Raw genomic sequence first — 23,136 nt, forward strand, 5'->3', positions numbered from 1 at the left:
CTAAATTGGCCTGATTTAGTGATCCTAAAGCCACAGGTAAAGGACAAATACAGCAGGGTCTCGAAGGGTTTTACAGCCAACATATGCATCCCCATCTGGCTCAGCACTGTATGTGCTATAGCGTTTGGTCCTCTGTGAAACAAGAGGCTGGAAATATAGGAGCTCCTCTTTCTGATTACTCGCATCCTTGACAGCAGCGGTGTGCTTTCATCGTTTTCCATCTCACTAACACATGTTCTCTCTCCTCATCTCTGATCACTATGTTCCTTTCAACTTGATTTCTCTCTACATTTTGCTGACTCCACCTGAAACGACTGAAGGTATGCTGCATTAGAATACATGTATGGAAGTGTTTTTTAATGGATAGGAGGGCAAATATGCACCTTCCAAAGTAAACATCTGTCAGTTTACATCATCACAAGTTTTCATCCTTCCTTCATGAAGGTGTTGAAAGAATAGCCTCTGCAGCTACAGCCTGTCCAAGGGAACCTGTGTCAGTCACAGCGGTCCGTTCAGCATGCCAACCACACTGCGACATTAAGGACATTCAGATGACCTTCCAGACACACAGACACACCACTACAGCACTCAGGCCACAAGTTATGGACTCAATGTACAATACATTTTTCTTTAATATGGATCAAAAGAAAAGATCTGCAACTTTTGCTGGAAAAACAGTAAATTTGTGATGAAATAATATTGAAATATATGTGATTTTTTTTTTGCGAGAGAAAGCGATTTTTATTTTGATTATTGAATATGTTGCTAATTTTTTTTTCTAAACATTTTCAAATTGTTTGTTTTGTCTGACCACCATAATATAACATATTCAGTTTGTTTAACAAAGGATATCTGCAAATTCTTAAGAAGGTGAAACTGTTAAATGTTTCGCTGATTTGCTTTTAAAAATGATTATAATCGTTAATTCATTCAACTCACATTATAGGAGTTGGAAAATTTCAGGAATTTTCAAAGTTGGAAGCTGTCCATGGCAATTAACGAGAATTTATGGGAATAAACCGGGAATTTACAAAATTGAAGGCTTGCCTTTAAAAGGGAACTTAAATATAGTTGTAGAAAATATATTTTAGCTTAATCTTGACTAAAAACAACCAGATTTCATTAAAGTACACTTGAAAATCTGCTATTCCTCAATCACATGCACATGCACATGCTGACTGCAGGGCTGCTGAGACCACCAATTTTAACATTACACGCCTGTAACATTCACTGTAAAAAATGTTTGTAGAAATTACAGTAAAACACTGTCAAATTGCATCAGGTTGTAAAATTAAACATTGTATATCACCGTAGTGGACACTTTTAATTACCGTAAATCAAAGAATAGCATAAAACTTTGAATTCTACTGTCATAAACTGTAGAAAACACATAGTTTTGCAGTAAATATAAAATTTTCATGTACAATTTATGGAGAAATGCCATGATGACACAATTACCCTAAAAGTAATGGGATTTTTCAGTAAAAAATTACAGTTTTTGCTGATATTTACATTTACATACGCTCACTGTATTTTTTACAGTGAAGTTCTGGCAACTACAGCTGCCAGTATTTTACCGTAAATTAAACAGATTTTTTTTACAGTGTTGTTATACTCAACAGATAAAAGTATCAGTTGATGCATCAGAACCTTATTCCACCTATTCTTCTTCTTAGTCAAAACCTGCCATCTACATTGCCCACAACGCAAGATGTGAAGACATCAATCGTTGGCACACATCACACCTCCACATGTTAGACCTCGCAGGAAGGTGGTAAAGCTTCAGGTACAACAGAACCTGTGAAAGTGTGATCACAGGTATCAGCAGTGCTGCTGTTAGATTGTACTGTTATTCTATTGCTGTATTCCTCTTCATTAGTGTACAGAAGGAACAATAGCTTCCTATTGTACAGCTGAAGAGTTAAAAACGTTGAGCTTATACTGTGGATAAGAAACAGTTTATCCTGCCAATTTATACAGTTTCAAGTCATTTTAAAAGCAATCCATAAAAGACAAGCAGTCACCTGTAGCTAATAACTGGACTGTACCCAACACTACCACAGAAATGGCACAAGCTCCAAGATTTTCTGCCCGCTGTATCATCGTTTGTCCTTGGTCGATGACTTTAAGTGCCAAGTGTAACCGTCCCAAAACCAGTGTAATGAATGTTCTCCTGCTAGCGTCCCACTATTATGATAACATCATATGAATCAGTGTTACTGCCACCACTTTAACAGACAGTTAAACCATCCAGAGTTCATGGAAGTGGGTATAAATAAGAATAATACGATCAATTTAAACACTTTTTTTTCTCTTTCGAAGGATCTTGTTCAATCATTTTTTATGCAGTCTTCTCTGTCAAGGGCAAGAATAAATAAAAAACCTTGAGATTTCCGTTTGTTTCTTTTGTCTAATACTCTCCTGGCGTCCTGAACAATCTATCTGTGATACAAAAAGGAAAAGAATGCCTGATACTTGGTAATTTGCTCTGAGAAGGAAGCAAAATTAGGTGTTTTTAGATTGGAGGAACTTTTTTCATCTTTCTAAGAACTTTGTTCTCAGAAACTTATTTTTATTGTGTCCACATTGCCCGAACTAGGTCCAAAAATGCCTAATGCCCCAAGTTATTTTCAATATAGCAAATGCACTGAGCCGTTTTTGCTGTCTACTAAGTAGTTGTCTTTTCCTTTCGATCACAGAACAAACAAACAACATAATGTTGTATTTAAATGTTGATACATTGTTGAACTTCTTGTAGTAAGTTTTTTGTGTGTTTAATCACAGTTATAATGAAATGCATACACGTGTACTCTACTTTAAGTCCAACCATCTGCCAAAAAACCTGTTTCTCTAAACTAGGCCAAGTCCTCCAAAGTCCCAGATGCCATCTGACTACCTGGACTAATATGTGCACTTTATTCCAAACTACACAGTCTGAGACACATTTTGGCATTCTCTCAAGGCTACTTCACAAGAGCTACAATACTTCAGCCTACTGCTCATTTTACATTCATCCTGTTCCAGACTTTGTTCCCCTTTAAACGTGGGGAGAACAAGCTGCGAGTGAGCTGCAATAATACAGATAATGAGCTCCAAACCAAGTAACGAGTAGTAAGAAAGGACGAGCCATGAAATAACAGAAGGGTAATTATTGGTCAGTTTAGCATCATTGATCTGGTAAGTGATTCCCAATCTGTGAGCAGATCTGCAGCTGTAATATGTTAAACAATCACAATATTAAAAATATGCGTTACCTGATAAACATTTGCAGATAAAAGCTGATGTTTATGGGCAAAACGAGTGTCAAATATAATTTAAAGTGCACGGATATTATGTTGATTGTGTGATTTAATTTACTACAAAGAACTGTTCTTTAGTCTAACAAACCTTTAAATTTCAAAAAGCACAGGCTGAAGAATGATACCCAACCACCCTATAGGAATTATTAGACTGTCTGTTCACCAAAAACAATTTGATGAACTGCCAAGTCTTATGCATTATTTGAGTTGTTAAAAATATCTAGTACAGCTGCTTAGTGTAAAGAAACTGAAGCTGTGTGGTGATAAAGAATATAATATCACATAGACTTTTTCGCAAGTGTTGATTCTTATTATATGAAAGTAAGGAATCTTCTTGCAAGTTCACCAGTTTACCAGAAAACAAACTGCAGTCACGGAAAAAATCATTGGACCATTCTTTTCTTCAATTTCTTGGGAGAACTAAAGGTACATTTGTTTGGACAAATACAATAATAACAACTAAATATCAGCTCTTAAATGAAACTATTATGAGCTATTTTTGTTGTTGTTATTATTATATTTGTCCAAACAAATGTACCTTTGTACCAGACATTGAAATAAACAAGAAACTGTATGTAGCCTTGAGCATTGTTGGAAGAAAGTTCAGAGTTTCCGGCAAAAGGAAAGGATTGTGGGGAATGCAGTTAGATTTCATATAAATAAAACTGTTTTATTATGCAGTTTGTTTTGCAACAACACAGAAGTTTTATAGGTATAACGATAATAGAACCCTATTTTAAACTCACTTGCCCTTATAAATCAGACAGAAAGGAGATTTTTCCTTGTGTAATTGTACACCCACACTTTATTATGAGTCTGTGCCTCATTTTCAAAGGCAGAGTTAGGTGTATGGATTTTAATCTGTATTGAACAGAGTGTTTAGCCAAAGCATTAGCTCAGTTGCAGATGCATCTTCAGAAGGAGTAGGGGGTGGATGTTGCTGGGGGCGCAGGATATGGGATGTACTGAAATAATTGTGTTTCATAGACAATACTCCATGCAAAGTGAGTCAGAGACATTTCCTCAAGGAAAAAAAAAGAAATAACATAAATACAACAAAGATACAGCCTGAGCTGTGTTAGAACAATAAAGACAATTTAAATTCACAATTTTATGGATTGCTTCTGAGAGGCGTCAGGCGTTTAGTTCAGGACTGAATGTTCAGTGTGCAGCTGTGCAGACATCTTCTGGGAAATCGAGTCCAGCTTCAGTCTGACTCATGCCTGTTGGGCTTGTCCACTAATTGGTTACTCTGAAGATCATTGGCAAGATGCTCAGCACATCAATACAGAATTGACTGAAACTCAAAAGTAATTGGAGATCAATGACATTTTAAAAGAATTTGGGATGTTGGAAGGTTTCATATGCTGTTGCTGCTACTGTGGCGTTATTTACAGCTAGTCTTCATGCTTTCAAGCTTTTCAGTCATGTACTTAACATGTCCCTAGCCATTTGACTAGAATATTCAAAAGAATTAACAACACTGTAAAAAGGAAAAGGGTTTAAACTTGTGCACAACATTCAGAGCACACATGAATGCCCTTTGACCTCACTTTTTAACGCAGTAGGTACTGGGAAATTACAACACAAAGGGATGGAGCCTATTGTCTTGATGACATAACTGTATCTTTCAACACAGCAGCAATGCTTGTTTACTTTATTAAAGTTCTGAATGTTGTGTACAGCACTTTTATGGGGAAGAAATTTGAGTGCCTTTTGAAATGATTAATCAATGTTTTATTCCTTTCACTTGAGCTCAAATAGGAAAGAGGCAGAGGCAAACACAGTTTAAGAGGCATAAAACAGGTTAACAAAACTCTTTTATCCAAACCACTTATTTGTAAGTAAGAAACAAGGTGAAGGTTGAATGAATAACATCAACAGTTTTAATCATCCATTAGATCTGACAGAGCAGTTTCTGGTTTCACTCTGACCTACTGTACCTGCACTAATTGTGCCTGCATGCAATTCCTTCATGATGTTGAATAGAACAGACCCATTGTGCTGCCCATGGACTCAAATAAAAATATGATTAGAGTCCAGCCACTTTAAACAATTTATTTAATGAAATACATATAAATGTTGTTTTGTTAAAGCAGGAGGCTTATATTCTGTGATTCAGCATTAGTTCCAACTGGTGAACTTTTGACTTTCTTTTCTTTTGACTCCAAGTAAAAACTATTTGCATGGTCGTTCAATCAGCAAAGGGGCTCAACTATGAATGCATTACCCTTGTCCAGCCCTGTGACACATTAACCTTGACAACACTACCGAAACAGAATGTTATCTGTTTACCAGGTCACATCTCAAAGTGATGCCCCTCTTTGCCATGCTGTGAATAATTCATGTGAGACGAGGCGAGAAAGCCAGTCGGGCTGGGCAACTTCAGAGCCAATCCATAGTCAAAGTGTACATATAGCACTCTCATCCTTATAGCTATTGATTATGTGCCACGTTAGCCAGCAGCGTGGCCATAGATTACAAACAAAATAGACAACAAGACAGCCTGAGTGTCCACACTTGTTAGGCGTTGACTGTAGATGGGAAGGTGGGGGTCGGAAGTGAGGCGAGCTTGAAGGATTGAAAGACCTTCGCCGAAGGGAAATAAACACAGCCTTGTCATTATCTGTAATACATGGATTCCTGGGAATAATAGCTTAATCAGCCTCGTCTTTCAGTGTGCGGGAAATGAGGAAATTTGGTGATGTGCAGAATGACAGACCCTTATATAGAGGATTTGTCTGTTACACCTTAATCCATTAGGAAAGTCTCCTGCCTCAACTGTAGTAAAGCCGATTTGGAGCCAGCCGATAGCATCAGTGGGCATCAGGGAGGTGGCAGTTCTCAGAGAGAAACGGCTCTGCTGATACGCAGATATTCTGGGAGCATGCATGCTGACAGTTTAAGGATTATTTCCAAACTCCGACAACTTGAACTTTGATGGACAATTAATGTATATTTTCACTTTTAGATGCAAATATCCAAGAAAAATTCCATTTTTTGTAGAGGTTTGGATTTCTCGAGAGGCAGCATAATACTGCCTTGCCTCAAATGAACTATAGCAAAGCTTCATTTAGTACAGGTTAAACTGAATAAAATGTGGTAAGCAAAGACTGCAGTGCAAGGGCTTTGCATATGTGCACCACATCATGTCATTTTAGAAAGATTAACATTTGTGAAAATCCTTGTCACATGCTGTTAGGTCCATGCATAATGAATTGCATTGACTGTTGGGCCCTGCTGGAAATAATGTGATGACAATTTTCTCTTCCTGAATATGTCAATATTTCATACAATTCCATTATCAACCTGCTGCTCTCATCACATCTAATGATTTCCCATATTTATTAACATCCTGAATACTAATGGAAATAATTCAATCATCGGCCTCACACTGCATAATCAAACCAAAACCAAGGTCAGGGTTCCAATACTTTTGCCATTTAAATGATGTAAATACTAATTAACTGGTGACACATTTTAGTTGCAGTTCCCAATGTGAATGTAAAACAAATGAAAACTATACATGTTTTGCATGAATGTTAATTAAACCTTTACCCTGATTGTATCTAAACCATTTATTTCCAATGTCCTACACTATGGGCTCCCCCATTGACATTATTGAGTCAGCTTGACTACAGCAGACAACATTTTGGCACCATTAAAGGACGCTGAATTATCTATTAGCATTTCTGTTTGCAGTTGGCCTAGGGATTTACAGGCGACTATCACTGGATTATGAAAACTTAAATAAGTGATTATTCTCAAGCAACTTCTAGAGTTAGAGGGATTTAGCAGAAATAATTATATCCTCAGAACATGTATGGCATACTGAATCACAGGGTATGTATATCATGTCTCAATCAATCAATTTGTTAAGGTACAATTCCAATGAAATGCAACCGTGTCAGCTACTTCAACTTGTGCATGATTCATCGTAAAGCAGCATGACGCCGCCAGGTTGGCACACTGATAAAGAGTTTAACGGCACTCCAGGATCCAACAAAGTCTCTGCAAAACAAAAGACGCCACAGCTCCCCTCATCCCGCTGGAAACCGATACAAGCACGGAGCTCACTATCGAACGCCTGCTCAGTCGCCAGCAGGATACCTGGCAGAGAAGATTTGTGAATAGCAACCAGTGTTTAATTCCTCCATGCTTTCCTCCATGCCCCTCTTGATATGCAGATGGAGATGGGCGCAGAGATGGTCTTGAATGTTCATGTAGTCAGGATTCTTCTCCGCCTTTTTCTCAGTGTATATTTTGATGTTTGCATTTGAAAACTTCAACCAGTGAAGTTAGCAGAGTGGTTTGGAGACTGGCGAGTTGATTTGACTATCCTGATGTCATCATTGTCCAACTAATATTGGTAAAAAAAGATGTAATCTGCATTAATTTAGCATCAATTTAGCAGGGAGGTCAAGATGGAGGACTAATTTTGACACAGATTGCAGCTCAGCGTCTCAGATCAACAGCGTACACTCTTCTGGGAACGCCTCCCACGAGATTTTGGATTCTCTCTGAATCCTATTCAGCCCAGAGAGCTTAAGTTAGGTCAACCACTGATGTTGGGAGATGAGGTCTGGCGCCGACTCAGCGTTTGGATTCATCCCAAAGGTGTTGTATGGGGCTGAAGTCAGGGTTCTTTGTTGGCCTGTCAAGTTTTTCCAAAACAAACTGGGAAAACTATTATTATACCTTCTATCGTCAAAGTTGCAGTGTTGGAAGCAAGCTATGTGGCTAAACATCACTGAATGATGTAGCAGAAAGATTTTCCTTCTTTGGAACTACAGGGTCTCACTCAAACTGTGAACAACTTTACAGCACACCGTGTCCTTGAATGGGAAAAGGATACAGTATCACCATCTTGCATATTCTTGTAAAAGATCTCTTGCCAGGTTTGGCCAGCACCTTCCCCTGGCCGCACATTTCTATTTAATATATGTAATTACAAACTGTGGGCTCCTAATAAGCAAGGAGAGCCAAGTGGCACAATGACAAAGCAAACTGGGCTAATCCCTGTCACACAGTTCTGATTTCTCTCCCCAGCAGCTTTCTTCCAGGTTCCATGAGCTTTTCCTAGCATGCAAAATCTTAAAGTGATTTACACTCTGCCGCGTCGCCCTGCCATGACATCCTACCTTATCAACAATGGTAACATGGCAACCTGTGCAATCTCTTCGGTTGAAGGAGTGTGGTTAGAATTCCTTGTACAGTAGACACGCTGGAGCTTTTCTTTCCTTTTTTTTTTGCTGACTCCTGCACACAAACTAAAAAATTTGCACAGGATGCAGGAGTGAAAATGCTGCGAATGGACAATCATGGTGGTGGTGTGCTGCACAATGCAAATTAATTCACCAGTCAGTGAAATTCAGACCTGTGCAGAGGAGAGCACAAGCTACATTTGGATGAGAGGATGAGCTCACTTTGTTTCCCCTTTTTTTAGGCTTAATTTAGGACAAGGTGGCATGAGTTCTATTTTAATCTTTGTCCAAAAAATGTAAAAGTCGTGTTGTCCAGGAAGTCCTTGAGTGCATAAACTATCTACTGAAACTGCAGTAGAAAAAGGGAATACTGTTGTTTCCTTGGCCAGCCAATGCTACAGGTTTCCCCAGGTAGTCCTGTAGTTTGCTTTTGTCGGCACCATTACAGAGGTCTGGTTATTTCATTTGCCAAACTGACAGTCACAGCTGAGACCATCTCACTGTGTAATAACAAAAACATGTCTTGCCTTTCCTCTGCTTACAATATGGATGAACTTCTTCTTCTAATGGTGTTGGTTAGATTACAATGTCTGCTGCAACAGTGAGCCTGATTAATAAAGGTATTATACAGCACACATCACCTGAACATCGACCGAAGGGACGGAGTCAAGGGGGATGAAGTGGGGGAGAGAAAGGTAAATAAAGAGGGAGGCTGACAGGTGAAATACGGTGTGTTGTTGTTGTACCTGGCTGCAGGAAGGAGGATGAGAAGTAGGACGAAGATCCACAAGCCCAGGTCCACTGATTTAGGCTTCCACAGTGCAGCAGCCATATCAGTTTATACAGAGGACTCCTGCAGAAATGACAGAAGAGTGAGAGGAAGATGATGTCATACAGTATTAACTGACACAGACTGGAAAACTGCTCACAAGTGGTTTGAGAAAATGATGTAAAATGTTGGCTACAACTTAACAGGGAAACGCAGATTTAATGGCCATCAAATCATCGACAAATTGGTAGTTTTATTTCTAATCATTCCTTTAACCCTCACGTTTATAGCGGCACCTCACTTAACCCCCCTGCCCGCTCCTATGGAGTTCATATTTTTGATTTATATGATTGATGCTGCTGGTTTGGTCTTAAAACTGATTCTGACATTTTTATATTTACCAGCATGTGACTGTCAAACACATTTAATAGCGTGACATAAATCCAGCAGGGATTTTTTTTTTAAATGCGAAAAAAATCTATGTGTAAAGTTTATGAAAGGGGTTTGGGGTGTTTATGATATGAAGCCAGCATCACATGTTGCCACCGAGCCGACTAATCAGTGCAGAAAACAGACCGGTTGTCTGTTCTAGTGTGAAACTACTATTGTGCTCTGTACAAATTTTCTTTTGTCCTGAAACACACACACAACTATCTGTTCTTCCACAGTTAACTGAACAACCAAAATGCTTAATGCTTTGTTTGTATGCATGCTGTGTCCCTCTCTCCGGCACGTCAGTGAGCAGTGGACATTTCCCGACAGTAATTAGTTTGGGTTGTGATATTTGCTCCGCGCTGTTTGGCGCACCTGTCTGGAGGAAACAGTCCCCTCTGAGTCTCTGTCTGCTGATCCAAAACACACCAGGTTAACAGGCCTGGTTATCTCAGAATATTTTGACTGCGTTATTTGTGGTATACAGTCAAACAGCTGATCTCGTATTAGATTAGATTTGATTATACTTTATTGATCCCACAACAGGGAAATTCACTTGTCACAGCAGCAAAAACAGAAGCAAAAGCTGTGAACACACTGTAAAATATGTTGGGTTTTTTTACAATTACAGTAAAACACTGTCAAATTGCATCAGAAAAAGGCTGTATGAAAAATGTAATATCACCGTAGTACATGCTTTTACTTGCCGTAAATCAAGGAATATTAAAAAACTTTTAAACTTTAGAAAACATTTTATTTATTTTTTTTCATATAAAATTAAAGGAGAAATACCATAATCTCACAAGGACACAGTTACCCCTCAAAATAAAGGGACTACTCTAAGTCTAAATTACAGTTTTTGATGTTTACTTTTAAATTTACAGTAGAAAACCCACTCACTGTGTTTTTTACGATGAAGTTCTGGCAACCACAGCTGCCGGTATTTTACCGTAAATTATACAGATTTCTTTTTACAGTGTATAAATGACAGGGAAAAAAAGTATATAAGCCTGTTAGCAGCCACAGAGCTGGAGCTGGCTTTACTGGTTCAACGACTATGATAATATCTGTTCATTTAGCAGCTCCCAGAGATCAGCGTTGGAATGTAACTGAGTACATCTACTCAAATACTGCTCTTCAGTACACTTTTTTGCTTTATATGAGTATTTCCATTTTATGTAACTTTATACTTCTACTCCACTACATTTTGAGGCAATATTGTACTTTTTACTCCGCTACATTTAGCCGACAGCTTTAGATACTTTTCAGGTTGAGATTTAACATGAAAAACATGATACATGTAAAGTAATTTCTTTAAATTAAACCTCATAACAGTGTATTAAGTAGTTTAAGTAGCTCTACCTTGAGAAAATTAAAAATTCTGGACATTCTGTTTGATGAGTACTTTAACTTTGATACTTCAAGTACATTTTGATGCTGATACTGTTGTACTTTTACAATAATACACTTGTTTTACAATAATATAATTTCACAGTGCTGTATTACAACTTTTGATTAAGTAAGGGATCTGAATACTTCTTCCACCACTGCTAGAGATAAAGATACAGTCATGGAAAAAAATATAAGACCATTTTTTCTCTAGCCATTTTCCATGGTTTTCTTGATAATAACCAAAATTATTATCAAGAAAACAATGGAAAATGTCTAGATATCAGTTCTTAAATTAAACTCTTATCAACTATTTTTGTTGCTATCATTATATTTGTCCAAGCAAATGTACCTTTAGTTGTACCAGGCATTAAAATGAACACGAAATTGGAGAAAACAAGGTTGGTCTTATAGTTTTTACTATTACTGTACATATTGGCTTAAATATTTTAGCTTTATAGTTGGCAGTTTCTCCATATAATAGTGTATGGTCATCAGAGATGATGTAAATTTTGAGTAGCCCATAAACATAATTTGACCAAACACTACCATGATAATACATCTGTAGGGCTCACAGCTACTCCAGAAGATTCATTTGGATTAAAGACTGAATTCAGTGAGAATTGTCAACAAATTCTCTCCATGCTTCAAGATGGAGGTCGTTCTTTGTCCCCCTCCAAACAAAGACAAACGACCCCACCCCCACAGGTATCTGGAGATACCTAAAGGCGTCTCATTGGCTGATACCAACAGGAAATACAACTTCCAGGTTGAGACACAAAAGTGTCCTGCAGCCACCCCTCTCCTCTCTTCTCTTCTCAACTCCCTGAGGAACAGTATGCCTGCTGTCCTGGTCTGATCTTCCAGGAGGAAGATCAGACACCTTCCCTCTGTCTCCAGCTCTAAAGGAAAGGCTGGTGAGGCCCAAACCAAGTGGGCCCACCACGACGCTTCTAAGTTTCCTGCCTGTGATCTATACTGGACATAATCACAGAGACCCTCACCAAGCTTCTGGAGCCAACAGCAACCAGCGCTACAACCACCAAAACCCAACCAGGAACCAGATTCTTCCTCAAAAGGAGTGCTGTTTTCCCCTTTCAACTCTGGACACTGTGGTATAGTACTGGGCAGTTAGTAAGTTAGTTAAGCTTTAATCAATGGTGTTGATCTGTTGTGTGTTTAAGTATATGTGTTGGGATATTTTGTGTAGTTAGATCACTTGAAGTTGTATGATTAATGTTGCTCTACATATCTCAAGTTGTACATGTAATTTAACTATGACTCATTTGATTTGCTCACACACTAATCCACATGAAATATACCTTTAATCTGGCTTCCTACAACACATAGACCTTCAGGACCGCATGGTCTATTGTTCTTCAAGAACAAAAGGGCTTCCGCCATTTTGATTTATTTAAATGACCGCCTTTCGGCAGCCATTTTGTTACACATCCTTTCTCATCCACATTTCCACTGTAAATAGTCTTTTAGATTAGTTATTGTGTGTTCTGTTTGCTTTGCTTTATTTAGAATAAATATGTTTTTGGATTAATATGCTTCTCCCTTTAATGTTGCACATGAATGAGTGATTTGCTAACCTCTGCTATGGAAAGAACTCAAAATTCCTTCAACCGTTACTAAATATTAATAAGGTAATTCGATTATAATTATATTCATAATTAATAATCAATGTTCCAAATTGATAATTTGTTAACTTTATGAGACTGATTAACTATGATTTGCTATCTTTTCCTATTCCTAAGTGAATAGGTGGTGCCCCGACAGTAACTTTAATTCATTTAAAGTATTAAATATTAATTTAGTCAATTTCCGATAGCAAAATTGATCTAAATTAGCTTTTACCTCTAAATATTTTGGTACCCCTAATGGAGGCAATGTGTATCTGAACCAGATACCCCTACATTATTATGGTGCCCCGTGTGAGGCATAGTATAGTTGGCAATCATTCATAATTGTGCAATATTAATAACAGCATATTCATTTTTGGTCCACACCAAAAATATTTTTGATTCCAAATTTTAGACTTGCCAGAAGTCTTTACATTTTACACCGGTAGTCTGCTACAGGAGTAGACCCATCTGTACTCAAAAGTACATAGTGGTGTAAATTAATTAATTTATAAATTAAGTAAAAGCAATTTGAGAGATTTGTGTATTGGTAACTACCACTTTTTAAACCAGTTAAGTCATTCTGCTAAGTTAACCACTTGCTGCTGCTAACTAACTAGGTAAACCTATTCTGTAGAAGTTTAAGAACTTTGTTTCAGCATTTGAATACAGGATATTCAATGCAATCTTTTCAGACATTTGCTGTTAAATAAGTGCTCCCCTTTTTTCCCTTGAGTAAGACACAGCGTGCCCCTGGCCCTGTGCATATAGAGCTGTATTTTTGCTGTTACTGCCGTGCATTTCAGTGTAAAGAAGAGACTGAGTTTGAGATAGAGCCACAGCGTGCTTCCAGCCCTGTGAATAATTGTTGTACCTTGCAGCTTCTTCCATGTGTTTCAGCTTGAGTGCAATCTTTGAGAAACAACCCTCTAACTGTTACTGCCAAGCATTTCAGTTAGTGTGCAAGTTTAAGCTTCAAAAGCAAACCGGCCTTGTAAACTTTGGTTTACATTTTCTGGTTAAAACCTCTACCCACTAGGGCCGCTAGTTGGTGCTGTAGCTGTCCTCTTTCACAGGAAGCTATTGTCTATAGTGTAGCCAGTCTTTTGTTTGGTTAGGCCAGTGTAAGTGTTAAAACTACACTGACGGGTGTCTGTCAAAACAACACCTCAGCCAACCATTTGTTTGTACTAAACCCCCCTGTTTAGTCTTTGATTCCCTAATCATGGAGAACCCCTGTGTAGATAAGTTTATCTCCTCCCTAGCACAGAGCCTTCAACCTGGCTATCCTGAACTAATCAATAAGTTAAACTTCAGTGAGTGCAGTGATGAGATCAACTCCCTACTCAGTGGTAGTTATGATGCGAAAGCTGCATCTAAAGGCCCTTTGGTCAGATGTTTGCTTTTGAATTTCCACAGGCAAGCCAACATTGCTTCTCAGAGCAAATCTGCTCTTGAAAGGGAGGTGGAGTCACTGAGAGCACAAAATGACTCTCTTCTCCAGGAAATTCAAATAGCAAACAAGAAATCCATGCGCTATCTAGAGGATCTGCACTCAGCTGAGTTAAATCTCTGTGTGCACAAGGAGGAATTGTTCAGGCTTAGAGCCCAGTGTCTCCCTTCATCACAGACATTTGAACAATGTGACTCAGGTTACTGTGATTCTAACTCCTCCTCTTCTAGTGACAGGTCAACTCCCCCACCTGTCAAAGGATGGGAACACATCCCATATGACTCCAAGTCTGTGGAGATAGGGTCAGCTTCTCAGCTCCCAGTGAGAGACAGAGGTAGCAGCCTCCTGACCTCCCATCTCCCTAAAACCGATGTTGAAGAGATTTGTAGCTTATCATCTTCCAGATTTTCTACCAGCTCTTCTTTTCAGTCAGCATCAAATCAGCCTCCCCTCAGACATGCTAATTTGGTCTTGCCCTCAGCAGAGAGGAAACCACAGGCTCCCCGCTGGGAAGAGCTTGACTCTTTAGCAAAAGATGTTGAGATTTTCAATCCAGGAAATGATCAACATGTAGAGGATTATTTCTCTGTATTAGAGTACAATCTAATTGACCTGCCCCATGCAACCAACAGAGAAAAAGTTAAACTTGTGTGGCAAACCAGCGGTAAAGCTGTTCGCAAGTTTATACTGACGTTATCTGCCAGTGTCAGAGATGACTATGCTCAGCTCCGTCAGGCATTAATAGAAGAATTCTCTTCTTCTGTTGATAACCTCACATCTCTAGTTGCAGCCCTCACAATCAAACACTCTCGTCGTGAGAATCCTAGAGATTATTACAACCGTTTGAGGTATGCGTATTTTCAGGGCAAGAATGCACCAGGCTTAGAGGAAGACAGTAACTTTAAGGCCTTATTCTTGAGAAACCTCCACCCATGCGTACGCACTCACGTTGTACTCACAACAAATAATGGTAAGCCCTCTATGCACGAGTTAAAGAAAGTGACACAGGTGGTTTGGGAAACTGTTGTCAATTCCAAAGCTAGAGCGAAACCATTTGAGCCTGCAAGTGTAACCACGGCAGCGTCTCAGAGCTCCCCTGCTCCAAACTCTCACCCTCCCAGCAAACCGAAAGGGGGTGAGAAAAGGCAACGCAGGGAGACTAAGCCAGATCACAGCGTCCACCGACTGTACAGAGATAGGCATTCACATAGTAGAAGCTGTAGGAAGCCATACTCTGAGATCTTGGCCCAGAATTATGACCAGACAATGAGCCCTTCAGATGATGACCTCAGCATCTCTGAATCCAGTTCAGAACGTGGTCATAATCAGTTTGACAGCGCCTCTGACAGCATCTCTGCATATGGCCACATGGAGCGTTACAGCCCTGAGCCACGACAGCAGAGAAGTAACAAAAGCTACAGAGGACGCTTTTGAACCCAGACAGGATAGTCCATTTCCGTACTGACAGCAGAACAAATGCTGATTCAGTACCTCACCTTTCTCTTCTTCTTTGGCAGTTTCTTAGGTAAACTTGTGTTTGTTAGCAACAGCAACAAATTTCAGTTAATTTTAACCCAGTAATAGTCAGACATCGTCCTATTAACTGAGTTAAAGCCTAAATTCTGATTGGACTAAAGCACCACTGTCTAATTTTACATGTACACTTGGACAACTCCTCGTTAGTACCTTCTCAGTGAGACAGCTTTTGTTTAACATTAGCTTAGGACACACTACCATGACATCACAATAAGTCATACATAGTACCACACCCTTCTCTCCTCTCACCTAACACATTTACACAACTAACATTTTTTTTTTTGTTCTCACTAACCCTGATGTTCAACTGTGTTAGTTATCTCACACCATGTCATTATAGTTGTGTTTATCTGGATTTTGTTTATATCTACTGTTCTTGCTTAGCCAGATAGATAGAATAAACTGCCCAGACGTTACCAACTAAATGAACTTACAAATGAACACTTTCAACTGTGGACCCTTCTTTTCTTCATTAGCTCGCAGAATTACCCATCGAGAGAAACTCTGCGACCGAAAAGGGGGATATGTAGGGCTCACAGCTACTCCAGAAGATTCATTTGGATTAAAGACTGAATTCAGTGAGAATTGTCAACAAATTCTCTCCATGCTTCAAGATGGAGGTCGTTCTTTGTCCCCCTCCAAACAAAGACAAACGACCCCACCCCCACAGGTATCTGGAGATACCTAAAGGCGTCTCATTGGCTGATACCAACAGGAAATACAACTTCCAGGTTGAGACACAAAAGTGTCCTGCAGCCACCCCTCTCCTCTCTTCTCTTCTCAACTCCCTGAGGAACAGTATGCCTGCTGTCCTGGTCTGATCTTCCAGGAGGAAGATCAGACACCTTCCCTCTGTCTCCAGCTCTAAAGGAAAGGCTGGTGAGGCCCAAACCAAGTGGGCCCACCACGACGCTTCTAAGTTTCCTGCCTGTGATCTATACTGGACATAATCACAGAGACCCTCACCAAGCTTCTGGAGCCAACAGCAACCAGCGCTACAACCACCAAAACCCAACCAGGAACCAGATTCTTCCTCAAAAGGAGTGCTGTTTTCCCCTTTCAACTCTGGACACTGTGGTATAGTACTGGGCAGTTAGTAAGTTAGTTAAGCTTTAATCAATGGTGTTGATCTGTTGTGTGTTTAAGTATATGTGTTGGGATATTTTGTGTAGTTAGATCACTTGAAGTTGTATGATTAATGTTGCTCTACATATCTCAAGTTGTACATGTAATTTAACTATGACTCATTTGATTTGCTCACACACTAATCCACATGAAATATACCTTTAATCTGGCTTCCTACAACACATAGACCTTCAGGACCGCATGGTCTATTGTTCTTCAAGAACAAAAGGGCTTCCGCCATTTTGATTTATTTAAATGACCGCCTTTCGGCAGCCATTTTGTTACACATCCTTTCTCATCCACATTTCCACTGTAAATAGTCTTTTAGATTAGTTATTGTGTGTTCTGTTTGCTTTGCTTTATTTAGAATAAATATGTTTTTGGATTAATATGCTTCTCCCTTTAATGTTGCACATGAATGAGTGATTTGCTAACCTCTGCTATGGAAAGAACTCAAAATTCCTTCAACCGTTACTAAATATTAATAAGGTAATTCGATTATAATTATATTCATAATTAATAATCAATGTTCCAAATTGATAATTTGTTAACTTTATGAGACTGATTAACTATGATTTGCTATCTTTTCCTATTCCTAAGTGAATAGGTGGTGCCCCGACAGTAACTTTAATTCATTTAAAGTATTAAATATTAATTTAGTCAATTTCCGATAGCAAAATTGATCTAAATTAGCTTTTACCTCTAAATATTTTGGTACCCCTAATGGAGGCAATGTGTATCTGAACCAGATACCCCTACACATCACATAAACCCAGAAAGAACCACATCATAAAGCAGTACGCAATTTCCTTCATATTTCTAGTAGATGTTGCATAGCAACTGCATTGTTAACACTGTAATTATTGGTAATTATTACAAGGCGGGTGAAGTCTGGCAATATACAGAAAGATTAAATGACCTCTCATTAAAAATACATGAATGCAGCCTGAAAACACACCAGGATGATGAGGGGAAACGAAGCCAAATGTCTGCAAATGACTGAGGTACAGCAGTAACACGGCCACTCGAGCATACACACATGCAGCAGCTGTGTCGTACTTAAAAGGCTTTCATTGTGCTTTTGTGAGATTCACCCCCCCTCCCCTTTACTGCCACCGTACAGAGAGAAGATCAAACACTTTCCTTGGGGGAGTCAGTGTTGTCTGTGCTGCTGTGGAGCACTGATCATTACAGGAGGAGTAAACAAATGAGTGGATGCAAAGATACAGCCGAGGCTAGGAGGCTGCACTAATAATGCTGCAACCTGTGACACACGTTTGTTATGGCTCTCGCTTTTAAAGAGCTATCTGAATATTGATTATCCTTGAGCGTCAAGTGAAGCCAAGATCCACTTCTAATAAGTCTTATGATGCTTGTGAAGTGAAGAAGTCGTGACTTCCAGCTGCACAACTCTGGATGAAATGAGAGTCACGATTATTGGAGAAAGTGTTTATTTTCTTCTGTAACAAAAACAAATTATTGCTATAGAGCTCAACAGTTCAATTTTCCATTCATTTACTCCATTGATGATTCATAAAATAATTTTTTACCAAGCCGATCAACTACGAGATGAATTATGACTGTGAAACAAGTAATTTGAAAAAACAAACAAAAAAAACCTACCCTTCCCATCAATCCTTGGGAATGGTTTGACTTTTTCTTCTTTGTGTGTATTGTTTGTGTTGATTTTTCAGTTGTTTGGACACTCAAAGAACAAACAAGAAACAAAAAGAAATCGTGGGTGCTCTGTGATAAAAGTAAGATAAATACATAAATGATCATAGAGTTGAACATTGAAATTCATGCCTTGCATTGCCATCAGCAAGCCTAGCCAGAATAATATATTTTCTAACTCTGCCTCTATCTCACTTTGTTAATATAATAACCACGTTTATGGCTATTTGTTTACTACGGCTGTCCAGTGTCCCCACAAACATAGCCTGACTGTGAGAGGAGTAGAGCTAAAGTCATTCTAATATAAATTGACTGTAGTATATTGTTAGTGCTTGGTGCATGCTAGAAAAGCTACAGGCTTTGCAGCTTTGATTGACTGAATGTGAACAAAGTCGGAGGTTGAAGAAGCATCTTTCAGACTTGAAGTGCATTTGTGCTACAGCATGGACTACTCATGCACTTTATGCAACTCTTCAAAGTGAATATGACAGATTTGTTGTCCTACAGAAATGACACTGTGTTACCATCCACTTATTTTAATATTTTTTATGTGTGAGGAATTAGAGCTGATGATTTCCTGGAAATCTGTATTTGTATCCAAGATATTTTCCTGTGAGCCAGTGGTAAAAACTTCATCAAATGAATTGATACTTCACTGCATGTTCTACATCATCACTACCTTTACCTTACCATTGTTCAACCATTGACTGCTGCATCACCTGATATCAACAATTAAAAATCAAGTTTTTTCTCGTGACTCATGGAGAGGTACACTGTGTACAGTCACACAAGCTTAGTTCAGAGAAACACCAAAAAAAGTCTTCCATCACTAATATGACTGACCAAACATCTAGGCAATATAAATCAGTAATAATCTATTCTATTAGCCTTTTTTAATAATTTATGACAATTTTAGTCAATGCTCTTTCAGGGGATTTGACAAGAACTAATATACATTGACATTCTGCTTCATAAATCCAAGAGTCATGAGGCGTTATTGATGTAAAAATATTTACAGTCACCGTTATTAACCTGTGACTGAGTGTCCTTGTCGCAACAAATGCTGCCATCCATCTATTTCCTGAGCCGTCAACCACCCTTCTTTGGCGGAGAAAGTGGGTAACATTGCAAGAAACTGAGATCATGATGGCCCCAGTGAGTAAAATGTGCTATAATAAATATAACTTCAATATGAGAGTATCCAGATATTCTCGCATGCATTCACCCAAAACTAATTTACTTGAGTAGCTGCTTTAAAAACAAAATTATAAATGTCGCCTATTAAACGGAGTACAGTTAATGCAAATTAGCTCAAATGTTGCTTTTCAATAATTTCAGCCCTCATCTACCGTTCAACAGATGCCAAGCTGAAGGGCAGGCTGAGTCCCAGACTGGCAAATTAAACCTCTCTTGTGTTGCTTGACAAGTGCTGGTAAACAGCAGACAGCTGAATTTCTAGATTTTTGTTTCTTTGTGCATATATTAGGCATCAGTGTTTCCTACCACCTCTCTTTCCCTCCGTCCTTTCTTTCTGTACATTTTTCAAGCCGGGTTTATGTTATTGTTAAAACCATTTCTGGATCGTTATCCATTAGACATTTTATGTCCACCATAAAAACTACAAGATGCCCTCTGGAGTCAGAAGCATAATTTGCCTCTCCTATAATGTCTGTCTGAAAATTGCATTGCTAATTTTCCTGACATATTGACACCTATTCAAGCCACTTACACTTACACGAGGATCATCTCTGCCTATATGTGTCATCTTTAAAGCTTTAAATGTCCTGCATGAAAAAAATCTTTGAAACCTACTTTGATTCCTCTATTCCTCAGTTCAGATAGAACACAGTGCTCCAGCGTTGAAAGTCATTATAGTAGTTGAAGGGTAGGACAAGTTCTCATTAAAGAGATGCAGTACAGATGCTGGTAGACTCTAATAATGTGCTCCGTAAAAAAAACCCCAGTAAAGTTTAAAAGGACTGGAATGAAAAAATATTGTTATTATCCTCATTAGTCAGTCTATAAATCACATTTCCTGTAGGATCTTTATTCTGTTCATGTCTCTTCACCACAAGCACCAATTAGAGCGGCAGTGAGGAATAATGTGGAAAGCTTACTAGACAGCGCTCTTACAAGTGTCAACAAATTCTTCCTATAACAATAAAACAAACAGGCATTAAAAGAGTGGCCGCCGGCCGCCGTCTACATTCCTGCACCCGATTTACCAATAGGCCTACCTGTCATGCAAATGAGGGGCTCAGCAGTCCCTGGAGCTCAGTTTGTGCTTGAAACAGAGAAAATGAAGGAAAGGGAAAAAAGACATGGTGCTTTTGTTGGCAAATTAAAAATAGCTTGCCTAAGGTGACAGTAGAGCTAAAGCACTCTCCATTTCCCACTCTTCTAACATTTGTTTTCAATTCTACTGTCAGTTTCTTTTTTTAATGGAGTGAGTAATATAATCACGTTTGACAGAATTATAAGGCTATAAATGCCTTTCATGCAAATTAGTTGAATAATCTGAGTGGACGACTGTGCTGAGTGATTTGTTGAACAATACTGATTATATGTGGTAGAATAAGAAGTGGCAGGACCTGGTTTCCTCCTAGAAAGATGTCAGTTGGGGACAATTTTGGTTCTGGTGAAATTCAAACTGTCATATTACAAAGTTCATGGTATGTTTTCCATTCAAATAAAGCCCACTGGTGCAGTTACTGCACAGGATGTCAAGGAACGGCTAACACCCAAAAGAAATGTGGACCTCATCAGCCAATAAACACTGTCGACTGCAGTAATTGTTGAATTTAGGACACAGCTCTATAGCCATGTAATCCAAGTGGCTGTTCACTAAAAATAGCTCTAAATCCTGTCATATTTGGTTTGATGTGACAGTTATGCACTGAGCATCTACCAGTGATCTTTATGGTCTGTAATTTATCCACATACAGTTTGTTATCCAAACTGCAGCCATTGTGTGATTGATTATAAAAGTAGGTCAGTCATTTCTGCACATAACTTGTTAGAAGAAATAATAAGAAGCTTCACAATAACATAGTAGCTATATCTTGATTTTAGATATAGATGAAGATAAGCTGTGAAGTAAAATGAAAGAGAAGAAGAATATATTTCTGCCTCTGCTGAATTAAAGCAAAAAAAAAAAAAAAAGTAAGCAAATAACACTGACAAAGCCCGGGGTTTAATGAAAGCAACTTGTAAATCAGTGATTCCCAACCAGGAATAGGCAAATGATAGTTAAAATATGGAAATAGTTTGGCAAATGTGATAGATAACCTAACATGTAAACAGTTGAAACAGTTAGGTAAAAGTAAAAGATAACTGGTTGAAATAGTTGGCTAACAGTAATAGTTAAACAGTTGAAATAGTTGGCTAAAATTAATAGATAACTGGTTGAAATAGTTGGCTAAAATTAATAAATAACTGGTTGAAATAGTTGGCTAAAATTAATAAATAACTGGTTGAAATAGTTGGCTAATAGTAATAGATAAACAGTTGAAATAGTTGACTAATATTAATGAATAAACAGTTGAAATAGTTGACTAATATTAATAGATAAACAGTTGAAATAGTTGACTAATATTAATGAATAAACAGTTGAAATAGTTGGCTAATATTAATAGATAAGCTGTTGAAATAGTTGGCTAATATTAATAGATAAACAGTTGAAATATTTGGATAATATTAATAGATAAACAGTTGAAATTGTTGACTAATATTAATAGATAAACATTTGAAATAGTTGACTAATATTAATGAATAAACAGTTGAAATAGTTGGCTAATATTAACAGATAAACAGTTGAAATAGTTGACTAATATTAATGAATAAACAGTTGAAATTGTTGACTAATATTAATGAATAAACAGTTGAAATAGTTGGCTAATATTAATGAATAAACAGTTGAAATTGTTGACTAATATTAATGAATAAACAGTTGAAATAGTTGGCTAATAGTAATAGATAAGCTGTTGAAATAGTTGGCTAATATTAATAGATAAACTGTTGAAATAGTTGGCTAATATTAATAGATAAACTGTTGAAATAGTTGGCTAATATTAATAGATAAACTGTTGAAATAGTTGGCTAATATTAATAGATAAACAGTTGAAATAGTTGACTAATATTAATGAATAAACAGTTGAAATAGTTGACTAAAAGTAATAGATAAACAGTTGAAATAGTTGGCTAATAGTAATAGATAAACAGTTGGAATAGTTGGCTAATATTAATAGATAAACAGTTGGAATAGTTGGCTAATATTAATAGATAAACAGTTGAAATAGTTGGCTAATATTAATAGATAAACAGTTGAAATAGTTGGCTAACAGTAACAAGATAAATGGTTAACATTTCCAGCCTCTGACACTCCAAGAAATAGTATGTGAACTTCAACAAACCACCTAAAATATTAACAGTTCAATTGTATGAAAATAGAAACAATTTTTAGTGTACATTTTAACCAGTTTTAAACAAGTTAAAATGACCACGTCTGGAACACGGAGGGTGGTGTTGATGAAGAAGTACTTGGGTTCCTCTGACAGTCAGGGTGCGTACGTTGGACAGAAAAGGTTGGGATCTACTGTTGTAGAACACAGGTGGACCTAATGAGCGA

At 38.0% G+C, this 23,136-nt stretch overlaps 1 protein-coding gene across 2 annotated transcripts in view; it reads right to left on the bottom strand.

The window, feature by feature from the left end:
* gabra3 (gamma-aminobutyric acid type A receptor subunit alpha3) overlaps positions 1-23,136 on the bottom strand; it is a 112,554-nt gene that overhangs the window by 66,704 nt on the left and 22,714 nt on the right. For both annotated transcript variants that reach the window (XM_059351564.1, XM_059351565.1), the window contains exon 2: positions 9,250-9,356. In XM_059351564.1, the coding sequence (XP_059207547.1) occupies positions 9,250-9,335 (86 nt within the window). In that variant the 5' untranslated portion in view covers positions 9,336-9,356. The remainder of the gene's footprint in view (positions 1-9,249; positions 9,357-23,136) is intronic.

This window comes from Centropristis striata, chromosome 15 (genome assembly GCF_030273125.1).
Source record: "Centropristis striata isolate RG_2023a ecotype Rhode Island chromosome 15, C.striata_1.0, whole genome shotgun sequence".
Lineage (NCBI taxonomy): Eukaryota > Metazoa > Chordata > Actinopteri > Perciformes > Serranidae > Centropristis > Centropristis striata.